The 15699-nt window shown below is 43.7% G+C and overlaps 1 protein-coding gene across 1 annotated transcript in view; it reads right to left on the reverse strand.

Annotated features, from left to right (window-relative positions):
- The window catches only part of LOC142951510 (CASK interacting protein 2), a 57825-nt gene that overhangs the window by 36449 nt on the left and 5677 nt on the right, over nucleotides 1–15699 (reverse strand). Inside the window, exon 2 of the mRNA XM_076093093.1 lies at nucleotides 15193–15657. Coding sequence (XP_075949208.1) covers nucleotides 15193–15286 — 94 coding nt within the window. The 5' untranslated portion in view covers nucleotides 15287–15657. The remainder of the gene's footprint in view (nucleotides 1–15192; nucleotides 15658–15699) is intronic.

The raw sequence follows: 15699 nt of genomic DNA on the forward strand, positions 1-15699 counted from the left end.
CGTGGTACCTCCGTTCCGACCACCAACGTCAAAGTCGCGAAAGACGGCAAGCATTGATGGGGCATCAACATGCGGCCCAGCGTGTTTGACTCTACGATCCTGTATAAGATCAGATATACGTTAGATGAGTGAAATATTGCATAAAGCTTTCTGACATTTCCCTCTTACTTTAATATCTGAGCATATCTGAAATGCCTTTTCTAACAGCATATTTTTGCCACATGTCACCTTAGAAATACAAGTCATTCAAAAAAAGAAAAAGACTATGCAAGACTTCTCTGTTTCGATGTTTTAGTAAAAGACAAGAAAGCCTTTTCCGCTGCTGTTTTCAAAATGCAAATAACAGTAGTTACTTCTAGGTTTGCTTTTTGGCGTTGGGTTAAAGTTTCCCCCTCTATATCTGGAAAGCATTCCTTGGAGTTATACCACGGGGAATTCAACCCTGCTTCCACCCACACCGGCTTCTCATTATCAAACACAGAAAAGGACACTTGCTTCAGGAGTTCTGGGGTTGGGAAGGACCCCCCCCCCCCCCCCCCCCCGCACCACGATCAGGAGAAGGGGGCCGGCAAACAAACAGTGCAGCCACAGCGGCCCGGGGCGAGACCAAAATACAGGGGGAGCGAGAAAACGGGGGTAATTTAAGGTCATCATCTCTCTCTGGCGATAAATGGTTTGTGGTCAGGCGAGGACCTCATCAAGGGAAACACTTATCTGAGGAACACATCCATTTAACTGCTCTGATTACTGAGGGGGTAAACACAGTCCCTCTAACCAAACCACCGAGGCACAGCGGGACCTGGCCTCGCTCCAGCTGTCCCACAGAATTCCTAATAAGGCTCCAAAAAACATGATAAGAAATGTTTCTGCATGCAACACACTGTTGTTGTTGTTGTTGTTGTTGTTGTTTATTGCGGGGTCTATACCAACACATTTTAATAGGATTTAAAAATGTAGGAAAAAAAAAAAAAAAGATATGCAGGTTCCTAATCCTTGAAGGTGTCTGCAACCTTAAATGAACTGTAAAGTCCCAGCGGACAGCGTCTACAGCGTGGCTTCAGTGGTGAGGTGGTGACCGGATCCCCACAGGAGTGAGCCGGTGTTTGTGTGAGGAGTGTAAAAAACGAACCGGGGTGTTAAGTCTCGCCGAGTGGGAGCCGTCATGCAGCTCTCTGTGGTGAGGAGGAGAGAGAGAGATTGCCTGTGTCAGCTTGAGCTGCTGCTGCTAAGCTCCCCCCCCCCCCCCCCCAAAAAATAAATAACTCCAGCAGAGTGGTGAGACTTTCAGCAAAGACTGTGATACCGTGGTCATCTGGTGATGTGACGATTGTTTCAAAGGTTGCAGGAATTGAGTAAATGACAAGAAAGATTAAACTTTTTAAACCCTAGTTGGGCCTGAGCCTAATTACCACGATAGCTTCAATTGATTTTGTCAAGTCTGCACGGCGAAGTCATCACAGTTTAAAGCTTGCAAACTTCAATGCCCAAAACCAGGGGTCATTTGCAGCAACACCGTGTTTTAAAGAGTACTTCAGCGATTTAGCGTTGCGCTCCTAGAACACCGTCAGAGTCACAGCGGTTTACCAGAAAGGATCCAGAACCATGCAGCAGAACCACCCATTCTTCTCCCGTGTCAAAACCTGTCGCCTACATTACCCACAATCCAACAATTCTCATTCAAATTCAGACACACTTTTCGCCTCCAACAAATATTGTGCCTCCCGCCATTCAAAATTTGCAGTACGCCATATTACGGTCTTTATTAATTGTGCAGCCCTGCTACACCTCCATCACTTCAAATAAAAATAAGTAAAGATCTAAAATTCAATAGTTATTAAAGTAATTATGTCCTCAGTCCAGTTGGAGTTGAATTTGGACCTCACCAAAAATGCCACTGTCCATCAGAGATGCTTAGAGGAGACATCTGATTTTCAGGTGAAATCACCTGTAAGCCTGAAATGTGATGAGAGATGCTGATGAATGGAGGTGCGCACCGCCTGCAGAGACAAACCAGCCCTGAAGCAACATCAGCATCAGTCTTTAAATAGTGTTTATGACTCTGTGTTGAAGTAAACAAAGTTTACTGGCAGAGTCTCCCAACACTACAGAGGGAAGGAACGGCAGTAAACAGGGCAAACCGCACACCCAGGGGCGCGCACACTTTCTTAAAGTGACACACTTTAGCTTAAACAATTCTTCATCATTTTGCTCCGTCGCAGCGTCGTTCGCTAAGAGGAACACACTGGGAACTAGGTCTTGAGGAAAAACCCCTTCCCATGAAACCAGCTCCGGGCCTTATTATCCAATAAACTTGCTCCATTGTTAAAAACAAATGTAGGGAGTAATCTCCCGCGGTGCCTCTGGCAACTGGGTCAGACGCATTCAATATTTGCTGACAGTGAGGCCAGTGAGGAGATGAAACGGATCACCGTGTTGCATTGTGTATACTGCTACATCTGTGCAGCTTCCTCCTGAACAACTGGAGAGTAGAGCACACCTGCAGGTTTCATGTTACGTAACGTGTCTCAACCCTGCACCAAAACACTTTACATACTATTCAAATCCTCTGCTTACAGTACCTACTCACTGCAGGGACCAGTTCATTACTTTAATACATTGGCCTTGGAGGTAAACTAATTTACTGGTTATTAATATTCATCCCATATCTGAGGTTGAGCGATACGATGGTATAAAGGGATCAGTGAGGCATTATAAATTCACTGAACATCCATTACGGTAATATTGGATTGTAGCAGGATCTTGATCTTGAACGGCAAAAAAGTTCACTGGAATTGAAGCAAAACCTGGCATAAAATACAAGGTTGAGGGGATGCACACAAAAAAAACGGCTCCTTCAACCCCCCCCCCCCCCCCCCCATATCAATTAAACACCCGCGTTAACTTGAATTCTTGCAGAATACTTTGTTTTTCTTGCAAGCCTCCATGGCTACCGAAGAATGAAAGAACAGAAAGGCTTGATGAATTTAAGTAAATGGGGCCGCGTTTAACATCCATTTACAAACCGTAACACAACTCTTGGCACACATTCGCAAGCGCTAATGTTCCACTCGAGTCCAAAGTAAATAGTACATCAATTAAAATAATACAAAATAAAGTCACGCACGCTCAAGTTGGACTAGACTCTGGTGAACTAGAATGTGAAGACCTGGTTCTAGTCAAGTCCTGAGGGTTTCCACCAACTCCCGGCTCCTTTCCAATTTAAACTAGTGAGAATTCAGCAGCAAAGCTTTGAGGCTGTTACTGATTATGCTGCGGACATCGAAAAAAGAACAATAAAATCAATTTGACAAAGGCTACTTTGCTCAGTGACCCCCTCCAGCTAGTTAGTTAACTGTCGGGATTATTGGACGTATGCCAAACACCAGCATGAGGTCAACCACTCCTACATGGATGGAAAAGTCATTACATTTCTCATTAGGCCTAAGAGGCAACAGTCAATACGCTGGAAATGTGCACATTTGGGTGATTGAGACGCCAAAACAATTTCAATGTTTATTTAGGACAAGGGCTAAAGATAATACATAATATAGACGGGTCCGATCAAAAACTATGCCTGTAATAGCTTGATAAACACAAACCCCAACGAATGATGTCAGCATCCCCCCCCCACTAAAAGTATTATGTTAAGCTAAAGTATTATGTTAAGCCGCAACAGTTAATCAATAAATCCTTCGAAATAAAACTATTCTGATAATCAATTTACTGGTTTGGATATTTTACCAGCAGAAATGCCACGATTGCTGGTTCCAGCTGCTGAAATATGAGAATTTGCAGATTTTTCAGGCCACATATAACACACACATAAATCACGTCTTCAGGAACTTGTTTGAATCCAGCAAGTTTGAATTGTTCTTTCATCTCAGCTACTATTGGCCACGTGTCATGCTCTCCAGAGACAAAGACAAGCATTCACACGTTACGGGAATATCCGAAAAGACGCCAACAGCAGAAACAGCTGATCAGTTAAATGTTTGCTTTGTGATTTATTTGGGTGTATGATATCAAGTCAGGACAGGATCAGAGTCGTCACTTTTATTAATTCAAACGACAACAAAAAGATAATCTTTTGTGTTTATTCCCCTTCTTAAAACCTGGTGAGACTTTCACACTTTGGAGACTTACGGTTTCATCACTCCTCAGTCTTCTCTGAAGGAAGTACCGCCAAAAACTACAGCCAGAAGAACTCAGTGGAGTGAGAAGAAACCTGGCAACAGCTGACAGACTGCACACAAAAGGAGTGACAAACGAGAAACCTCACTGGAGCGAGGGGAGTCTGATGCAACGCAGCGCTCAACTGCAGGAGTTGGAGCAAAGATTGCGCAATCAACATCCGTTCAGTTACTGTGAAGGTTGATTCCCTTTAATCAAACCTCCAACCACTGCGTCTCAACCATCTGCGCATGCGTCTTGAGGATATATTTTGTGTGCATGTGCGCTAACCATTCGGCCACTGGGAATTTAATCAGCAAAGGGGTTACCATGTCACATTTAACGCATCAACTAATCCTGACAAATGCAAAAAAAAACTGCTAAAACGGGTGAGAAAACAGTTGTTTTTTGCAATTAAGGAAGTTTTATCGTTTTATATTTTTGTGCAATAAATCACACGTCAATATATTTTACACAGTACTTTAACACAGAACGCAAATATTATGCTGTACAACAACACAGAGTATCCTAGGTCTGAACATAGAGGGCAAACTATGATTACTCCTTCCAACTTTGACAAAAGGCAGCGCATACCAGATCCACTTCTTTCGGTTTTACCTTTCAACATAAAGCTTAACTGCTTTTTGTTAAAAGGAAGCACAATAAAATAGCTTCGGCTATAAAAATATTTACCTCAGGCAGACTGCGAGACGCACCCCTGGGTCAATAGCATCCCGGCAAATCTATTCGAAACTTTGATTCAAAAAATGTTGGAACTGTTGCAAAGTCTTAATGCGAAATATTAGCAGCCCAGTATTTCACATTTTCGTGTCGTTTATTGATCAGTCCCCAGGTGTGCAAAGGCCTTGAGTTTCATGTATAAAATCGTTGAAATTTAACCTGAATTTCCCGACTCTCAAACCCAACACAAGCCCCCTGAGCTACAGGCCATTCACATATGTGCTGTGAATTAGCGACTAATACTATTATTGCCATAATAACAATATGGGACCAATTCCACCCTCAAAGTAGCAGTTCCAGAGCATTGCAGTGAGAGCACTCATAATATGAGAGAAAAAAGCAGTTTTGATAACAACTGATATATAACTTACATGGGCGACTGTGACTAAGTGGAGAGCAGGGCCGTCCTTCAATCAGAGGATCGGCGGTTCGATCCCCGGCTCCGGTGTAGAAATGTGATAGAATCTGAATTGTAAGTCGCTTTGGATAAAAGCATCTGTTAAATGACTGTAATGTAATGTAACATCACTGGTTTAAGGTGAGACCGTTTTGATCACTTTGAAACTTGATACATGTATCTTAGATATATATGGTCACATTGTGTTTTTTATGTCTCTAATTCTGCCCCTGTTCAGCACTTTGTGACTTATGTCTGTAAAAAGCACTTTATAAATAAATCTCACTTACTTACTTAAAAAGCTGTTTTGGTTTGCGGGGAAGCCAGATGATGAAAACAAATTGCAAAAAAAGAGTTGCACTGACAACTTGAACACATCAGTGAAGCAATCTGACTCCACTTGCTCCTCCCACGTCACAGGTTTGCACAAACACAGATATGTTGGCCTGAATTACATCCAAGACACTATTATCCAGACACTTCTCATTACAATCTCATTGTTGTACAAGGTAGTCTCAGGCGCAGTAGCATATTAAGCGACTACAAAGCCGGGAAAATGTGAACCGCCGCCACAGACAGTGATTTCTATTTGCCTCCGATTCGGAGACGGGGAAGAATCAAAACGGTGCGACAACGTAGAAGATCAAAGCCACAACAGCAACCTCTCCCACTGATTCTCATTACTGATGCAGTCCAATCCCCATTCGGGAGACGCGTTCCTCACCCATACACACATACAGTATGCACATACACAACGAGACCTCCTTGTCAGACAATCACATTTCCCATGTCTGGACAAGCACAAAAGCAAATCTACCAACTCCGCCAACAGGTATGTATTTTTTTTCGTTCCAGACTCCAAACACATGAACACAGTTGCAGGGCGTGTAGAGGCAGAGCAGAACACCAGAGCCACCATGCCTCACACTCTGAAGGCTACAGTGGTGCACCTGCCTTAGTGACGGCTTGTTTTTTTAGTAACGGGAGAAAAGATGAGCTCGATGAGGATGAGCGCCAGACTCAACAATGTGCAGCCTGGAGCTAGTAATCAAAGGCTAGTTATGCTAGATTAAATGACGGTGTCTGCTGCAACCACACACACACACACACACACACACACACACACACACACACACACACACACACACACACACACACACACACACACACACACACACACACACACACACACACACACACACACACACACACACACACACACACACACACACACACACACACACACACACACACACACACCACTTAATTCCTTTGGTAAATTCCTAAGCAATCCTACACAAGCTACCCCATCTGTCAGGGGAGGAAAGGGCTCAGGATTAATGTGTGTGCGCATCTGATACGGTGCAGGAGGAGGTGAACTCCAAAGACGTTCACACACTTCTTGGCCACTCCCCAAATGTCTGGCTAATCAAGTAAAAGAGTGATTAGCCTAGTTTAGCCGGCTGGCTAATAGGCTAACTACAACATCCTGCTGCTGCAGACTCGAAACAAGACTCTAAATTTAGGTAAGACAATGGTTGAAAGGTGGATGGAAAATGTGTTTGTGCATGTGCCGTATCCGGAGAGACAACACACGGGCTTCCAGTCACTCGGGCTCACACACCGATATACTGGTGCACAAACACACCTCTTCTTACATGCTCTTAAATCTAGCAGACTTCTAATCTGACACTAGTCCAGATAGGTCGTGCCTAATTCAAGGAACAGGGATGAAGGAAGCAGGAGGCCAAGATAATGGATTGGTGGTGTGTGTGTGTGTGTTGTTGAAGAAACTGAAAGTTCAACACTTTAGAAAATATGCTAGTTCAATTTGTTGTCCTTGTTTCTCGCGAGATGAGGAGAATAGCAATCTTGGCCGTTAAGTACGGAGCTGGAACCGGGACGTGGTTAGCCTAGCTTAGCATTAAAACTAGAAGCAGAGTAAACCAGCTAGCATGGCTGTGTCTTTAGTGAAAAACACCTCCAAAGCTCACTAATTAACACGTTAATTTACTCTCATTCGTGTCATGTGGAGCCAGGCGGCATCCTGTGGGTGTGTAAAGTTAAGTTGATGCAGAAGTACTTTAAACTTGCATTCTTTCTAAAGGCCGTCAGGGGGCGACTCCTCTGATTGTATAGAAGTCTATGAGAAAATGACTGTACTTCTCTATTGATTGACAGGTCTCTACCACGGTGTTGTCCCGTCTAGGAGTTGTCTGTGCTTTCGTCTTAGACCTTTAACCCTTTCACTGAGTGTTTTCAGTAAATGAAAGTTAATTGTAACCATGTTGGTCCTCTACAAATGTCCTATCCAGCGCTCGGTTGTACTTTACTCCACCCTCTCGTCTCACTTCTAGTAGCAAAAGAACTGCTCCTCTGGTTGGTTACATTGAATAGCTTTAAAAGAAAGTAAATAAATTGTATTGCAGCTTGTGCACTTTGAAGATGTTGTTGTCTATGCCTTTTAGTGCATGACAACAGGTCTACAATTTTTCATTTCACCGTGTCTTTGAGGAGACAGACTATCACAAAAATACATCTTAAAGTATAATGATTTGATGACGAATGACCGGAAGAGCCTGAAATGAGACTTAACAGTACTGGGATAGTTCAGAGAGATGCTGACAGTGAACAGGCCTAAGTTTGCTGAAGAAACTTAGAAAGTTTAACATATTGTAGAAAGGCCATGAATGATTAATCAAGAAGAATGCACTACCAATGCCGATTGTGAATTTCTGCTTTTGAAGTATGAACAGAATTCTTGAGCAAGTTCCCAATGGGAACCCTCTATTCAAAGCAATGAGTTTCACTGTAGTTGAAGATAATCTGAAGATTTCAGATCGCTCTTCATGAGAGGAGGAACCAGCTGTCTCATAACAAAAAGTTATCATAATGAATCTCCGAAAAGTTCCTGTGCACATGGCAAACATTACTCTATCCCAACTATTACCCTGATACTCGATTGGCAGAAAAAAAAAAAGATTTGTGGAAGTAGTTTTTAAGCACTACGTGTCAAACATTCTCTGGGTCCAGCTTCTCAAATGTGAGGAACTTCTAATTTTCTCCGTATACTATTGTAGATTGAATATCTTTTTATTGAACAATAAATATGAATGTTGAATGGCTGGTCCACCATTTTGCTCCCCAGAGGATGGATCATATTGACTTTGGTGATCCCCTGCCATCATCAGGTCAAACTTTCAGATCAATAATTTGGTTTATGACCACATATCTGCAAAACTAACAACATGAACCTCAGCGCCTAATGGTGGATGTATAAAGGCTCAATGCTATTCACGCACTCTTGGAAGGCAATACTTTGAGTTAAGTTCAGTACAGCAGGTGGTTCCAATTTGATATTGCATACTGATGATGGAAAACAATGACTATACTTAAAAAACAACTAAAAATCACAACATCCTTAAAGTGGTAGGGGCCAGTGCCCCTTCCTCCGTTTCCTACCCTCCTACTTCTGGCACACTTGCTCGGACCACACCCCACTTTGAGCTTGGCCTTCATTTTAATCTCAACTACACACCTATAAAGATTTGTGTTTGCGTCTTGCTGATTGCGACGCTATCACACTGACAATATCGGTACTCAAAACCGCTTCTGTAAGGGGCGCCCTGGTAGATCACCTGGTAGCGCTGGCCCCCCATGTAGGCCCAGTGCTTAGCAGGGGCCCGGGTTGATTCATATTTTTGTAGGTATTGTTAGGGTTAGATGTTTTCAGGGGAGACCCAGACCGCTGGACTTTCCAGTCGCACCAAAAATGAACTGGATCCGGTTAACAATCAAAAAGTATTTAATAAACAAGAGAAGCTAGAACAGTTGCAAACTGAATTACTCTATCGATATCAATATGTCCCCAGGGCAGAGTTCTCACAAGGCCCACTAAATAGCCCAGCCCAGCTGGTAAACTACCCAGAGTGGTAACGGCGCGAACTCTCGCAAAAACCCTCTGGAACTAAGCCTATATTTAAAAGTCTCTGTCCGAAAGTTTAAATGTCCAGTATCAGCCTCTGTGATTGGCCGAAATTCAATAGCCCCTCCTGGCTTGGGGCAGTTATCATCTCAGTGTTTGGTTGAAGTCGTCCGGACTCCTCCTCAGGTCCTGGTGGTCAGTTGTCCATCCCTCTGTTCTCTGCTGCACCTCTGTAAAGTCTCACTCAAAATGTTCCCTTTCTGACCCTCAAAACTATTCATACAGTGTTTTAATACCTTTAGTGACTATACTTCTATTGTCACGATCAGGCTTTGCCCTGTGTGTTCTGTGTCTTTGTTTCTTTCTGTAGCTCCTCACTCACCTAATCAGTTCATTCAGTGCACCTGCCAGTCACACTCACCTCATCAGCTCTTTAGTCTCACCTGTTCACTCTGCCTAGTCACTATTTAAACCTCTGTCTTTCACTCACTCACTGCCAGATCATTGTGTTTGTTTCCCGTCCAACCCGCCCGTTTTGCTCGTCCTGTTCCCGGTTTTCCAGTCTGCCTGTTCTGCCTTTTCCTGCCGGATTTTCCCCCTCGTCTTTTGTCTTGTCCCTGGATTCCCTGTTTTTGGTTCATTAAATAAAAAAACTTTTTTTTCCACTACACCTGACTGTCTGCGTTTGAGTCCTCATCATGCCCCGTGACATCTATGGTTTAATACATTCAATGAGTAAAATACTGTAACATAATATCCTCTACAAGTAAGAATATTGTAAACAGAATACATTCCATAAGTAAATATTTTGTGACTTTTTAACCTATTTTGACATTATTATTGTGACACTTCTACTCACCACTAGGGGTGTTATTTAATCCTACTAATAATGCTTTTAATACTGAAATCCTTAACAGTATAGCTATGAGCGGTGTATGAGAACAGCCCATCCCTCCCCTTTTCCTGTCTATCGTCTGCTGTAGGGGAAAAACGTTTCTGTTGTAGTTCCCACTACAGTGGGTCACATTTGGCATTTTGCCAAAAGGTGGAAACAACACCTGTGTCGCTGTCACATTTGGTAACCAAATCTTATCAGTACTATACCCTACATACTTCATATTTGTAGTCCTCCAAAATCTGTTTGATTTAGTTGATCTGAGAGTTTTGCAATCCATTGTGCCTCGGGTGGTTGGTCGTAAAGGGTGTTTCAGTATCGAACACATCATTATGACAAATTATTCTCTTGCATTCACGAAGGACTCAGCCAATAACATCGTAACAGTGATGCAATTATGATGTGCTAATCACAACTGCTTTACGAATCGGCCTAAAGGAATTCAGCATGGCGCAACGCTGTTACCTGTGTGTTTGGTCTTGTGAAGGTCTGAGTCATCAATGTATTATGTACGGATCAAATAGCTGACACAATAGAGGTTCAAATATGATCTTTCTCCTTTTGTCGTGTTGAGAATGACCCACGGGCCTTGTGTTTAGCATGACAGAAGAGAGGGCTGGGCCGTTCTTCAAGATGAAAGCAAGCATGTGTTGCAACAAAAGACATTGTAATCATAAAGGCCTTTGAAAAACCTCTAGTCTCTCATGGTTCCCGTTCAGGGAGGGGCGAGAGACACCCACTTCAGTCCACTCCTAGTCCAGAGTTTGAGAGAGCAGTACAGATGACTTTACATGTCTAAATGTGACCCAACGGGAGGAGCCGGACAGAGACCGCGGCATTCTGGGTAACCGCTTTGTCCATCTACAATGAGCCCACGTGGTTTGTCAGCTTGCAACAGCTAAGCAAAAAAAAAAGAGGGAGGCTGTGGTAAGTCCACTTAAATTGTCTGAGCACCCAACGTGATGTCAGCAGATGGCTGATCGGAGAAGAAACCTCCGATCTCAGCTCCCTGTCCATCAGCCAGCCTCAGCTAATCCCCTCAGGACACTGCCCAAGCTTTACCGTTAGGTGGGGGGGGTGGGGGGGGGGGGGAGACAAGGTCTTGATTTTGTCTGAGGGGGGTTCCATGTTGTCAGACTTGTCAGAAAACCCCTGATTTGAACAACTTAGCTGTTTTTTTTACGAATTATTTGCAGGAACTAAGGAGCCCCAGGAACTAAGCTCAGGAGTTAAAAGGCCCTTTTGAACATGCGTTTGCATAACCACTTCATTTGTAGAATTGTAAAGATATGGAAATGTAACGATAATGGATTAATAAGCAATGGCTTTGTATGACAAATTCAGAGAGCACAAGGTAAGAACTTCTGTCCAACCGTCAAAAACTCCAAGACATGTAAATTCCTAAAATACAAAACCTGGAAAATCAGCAAAGCTGTCATAAATTGACTTTTTATCCAGTTTTAAGACACATTTTGACGATATACTTTCTAGAACTTGGTCATTTTTAAATATAATTATTTGGATAAAGGATATTATGCATCGGATGTTCGGATCTCAAGTGATCAGCAAAAAAAAAAAAAGCTGGGGCCAGCAGTGTCGGAGAAACACAGATGTTTAAAGTGTAAAGGCTCCCACTAACAGTAGCCTCAGAACTAGTGCTGAGCTGCATGTATTGTTTCTTATTGTTTCTTACTGTTGCTGCCAAACTGTGATATTTGACTGTATGTTAGAGAGGAGTGATGCAGGAGAATCTCTGGAGATCAATTGGTTTTGTGAAGAGTTCATGTCAGGCAGATTTGTTCACAAATATTTATCAACAAATGCTGGGGAAAAAGTCCACGTACAACATAATATTAACAGTTCTATTACTTTAAACACTCCAGTGTAAATCAGCAGACGTTACCTTCTACCGTAACACAACTCAGGAGGCTCTCCGATCAATAGATTACAGAACATGCTGCAATAAATGTATCAGAGTATCAATTATCAGAGTATTCAATTATTCCCCAAATAAGTAGAAATTAAAAGAAAGGCAGAACTACCTCACCTCTCCCACACCACACTGTGAGAAATATTTTAAGCCATCTGAGATTCTGGACAAATAAACAAAAGGAAGGAACAGGAAGCAGCTCGCAGCACAAACCAGACACATGTCGGATGTTGCTCCATTTCCTGTGCTCTGAATAAATACTGTACGATCGATTCGCCCCAATGGTGTTGCTATATGTGAGGTCCTGTTGTGTGTGGTATTATGTCACTTTCACACTTCAACAACCCGCACGCACGCACGCACACACGCACGCACACGCACACGCACACACACACAGTGTTTTTGTCCGTCCACCACAGGCTTGGTCACTCCTTGACCAAGCCCCCCCCCCCCCCCTCCAGCTACAGAGTTCAATCCATGTTGAGGTGCCTCCCTCCTCCATCTGCACCCAGCCCCGGCCCCAGGCTTAGTCTGGAGGTTTGGGAATGTCCAGCATGTCAGCCTGACACCACCATAACAGCTTAAAGAGCACCTGACCTCTCCAGAGGCTTTCACTTGTGTGGAAGTTGTGTTTGTTTTCAGAATGTCACTCAAGCTCTCAAGGAGGTCACAGACCACATGCATTGTGTCACTTTTGTGTTCCGAACATATAAATCCCAAATAGAGTACACACCACTTGAGACTGTACTGCTTGCTCTACCTTACTATAGAAATGTGTTAGAACAAACAACACACTGAACGTTTTGCTGTTCTTAGAGTCTTACGGATTGTGGTCATGAACTGTTAAGTTTGTCCTGTGGGTCAGGAGGGGGACTGGGATTAATACAATTAAAAGGATATATCCAACAGGGAGCATGAAAGTCTTCAGTTAACTTTCAATTAGATTAGCAAATATCTTGCTTTCAAAGTGCAATAGGAATGCTCGATGGGTTCGTCCTCAGTGGAGAATGAATGTGTGAAGTATAATTCATCATTTTGAAATGTTGTTAGTGGTAGTTGGTCAGATAGATAGTTGGGTGAGAGTAAGAGTCATGGGAGCCCCAAAAGCACCACAATTCTTTATCTGGGGACCATGAAAATCATGGTCCAAAGTAAATCAATCGTCAAGATAACACTGTTGCTTTTGGGACAAAGTGTGAAACAAAAACACGGTCAAACTCGTATGTTTATATCCACACGGAATTATCTCATCAGCTACTGGATGGATGACAGGCATGCATGTGACCCTGACCCCCCCCCCCCCCCGACTCTCCAGTTAGCACCACCAGCAGGAAAACTTTCACTTCATGCCACACTGTTTTTGGTGTTAAAAATAATGACTATTCACTATTCACACCAGCCTCAGAATGACTATTTTTGCATTAGTAAGTGTAAAAATAATTTGTATTCAATTATACTTGGAGTTAATGAGAACCATTCAAGGGTCAGAGGTCAAATAAATAAGTAACTCAAATAAATTTCATACAAGGCTATTTTTGGAGTGGCTTTCAAAGCAGGTCACTACTAACCAATCAATCAGCCCGTATTGACAATGCCGATCCGTAAATGTGAGACAGCGAAGGTCGTGTGCAGAGCCCTCACCGCCAGCTGCAGCATCTGCCGCTCCGCTGTCGGACACCGCAGGCCGAGACTGAAGTGACAAACGACTGCGCCGCTGACAGAGTTCGGCGAGGGTTCCTCGAGGATCAGCGGTGTTGAAAGCAGTGTGGGAGTCGGTATGACGGAGGGAGATTAAGAGATACACGGGCACACGACATCTTCTGTCCGTCAGATTTGAGCCAAAATCATTGTCTGATGCTGTCGGTGTGCAGGTGCTATACAAAGGTGGAGCCGTGAAGGCATTAAGTACACAGCTCGGCCGTTTTCCGTCACGCCATGTGGTCAGCTGCTGTGTTTGCCTGGTGAAGGTCCAACTTTTAACGAGCTCAAGAAAGTCAACGGAGCACGCGAACACATTGCTTCACTTAACACAGGGACACATGTTTGTCTATGGAGGACAAAAATGACTTAATCATCAATAATAAATATGGCAGTAAATTAATAGAAGAATTAATATACAAATGCGTTCTGAAATGAATACAGTAATTAATCTGGTTCTTTGCTTATGAAAATTAAGCCTTTTCGAGGTTTATTATTATTATTTTTCGCTTGCTTTTGTTCTTTCATTTGATTAAAGTATCTATTTTTGCATATATTTAAGCATTCATCTGTTAATTTACTTACTTAATGTTATTTACAGCTGGGTATTTGTATCACTACCGACCAGCTCTTCCAAAACAGATGGCCGTGCCTTGCTCAAGGGCACCTCGATGGTAGCTTAAAAACATTACTCATTCGCTTTACCCCGACGCATTTTCCCAGCCAGTTTGACAGCCGTTGGTTTTTTTAACAAACAGAAGCACACAGCCGTACAAAAGCAGATAATATTACTTTTAAATATTCTCTGCCAAGCGGCGCTCGCCGTCTGTGTAGCGTTCAAAGTGTGTAACAGGCTTTCTCCTGACAGCCACAGCTTTGTTCCCGGAGCTTGTCACTGAGCAGCCAGCCACGCTGATGAAAGCCCAGAAAAAAAAAAAACAGATAACGCCACAAAGAGAGACTTCAACTTCACAGCCCGCGTGGCCTCAACTTTCCCCCAGGCCTGGATCAGGCAGAACCCTGTCGTTTGCAACAATGTTACTGTAAAGAGCTCGCTTGACATCCGACTCGGAATCTACGCAGATAAGGACGTCTGCAGAGCAAAGGAAAGGCCGCTATAACCCACGCAACGAGACGCGTGAGCTGCAGGGGTCTGCGTTCAGGAGATTAGCTTGTGTTGCGCCGCAGTTTGATTCCACTTAGCTCCAAACTGTCCCTGACCTCACTCCTGGAGGGGGGGGGGGGGTTATGTGGTCGACAGCTGAACCCGATATTGTGATTGTTGCAAAGAAACTTGCCCTCAGTTGAGAAGTGACGTCCCCCTCTGCTATCTAAGTTCCATTTCACCGTGGAAACAAGTACACTCCCAGATAAATCACTTAGTAGTCACACACACAACCATGTACCCCCCTCGCCTCTGGTAGCTCCATACTCACTGGTTTTGTTGCACTTGACTTTGGAGAGAAGCTTGTGCACCAGCAGAAGATCTCCAGTCTTCACCGCCACCAGCAGATCCTGTTCTTTCCCCATGATTACAGGCCGAACCACAGGCACACTGTTTTCTTTTTTCTCTTTTCAATGCTCCTTCAGGCGAACGGTTTCAGCAAACATCTGTCAGCGAGTTAGCAGGTAGCTGCTGAATCCCGGCCATGAGGTGACGTTAGCGGCATCTAGAGTGAAGGAGCCTCGGGTGAACTGGTCCAGGAGATCCGTTTCCTCTCATCGTTGGGGTTCGGGTCCATCGTCTCCTCTGGGTGCCGGCTGTTTGGCGGTGGTCTTGGATCTGGAGTCACAGCAGGACTAGTAGAGATTTAGTTGCCTGCAGGACTGAGTGTACGCTCATAATCCGTCTCTGTCGACCTGGAGGCAGCAGCCGTCCAACCAGCCATTACACTGCAAGGCTGGAAGACACAGAGAGAAATCACTTTGAGGCTACGATAATG

Source organism: Anarhichas minor, unplaced genomic scaffold (genome assembly GCF_050575085.1).
Source record: "Anarhichas minor isolate MPS153535 unplaced genomic scaffold, ASM5057508v1 ptg000017l, whole genome shotgun sequence".
Lineage (NCBI taxonomy): Eukaryota > Metazoa > Chordata > Actinopteri > Perciformes > Anarhichadidae > Anarhichas > Anarhichas minor.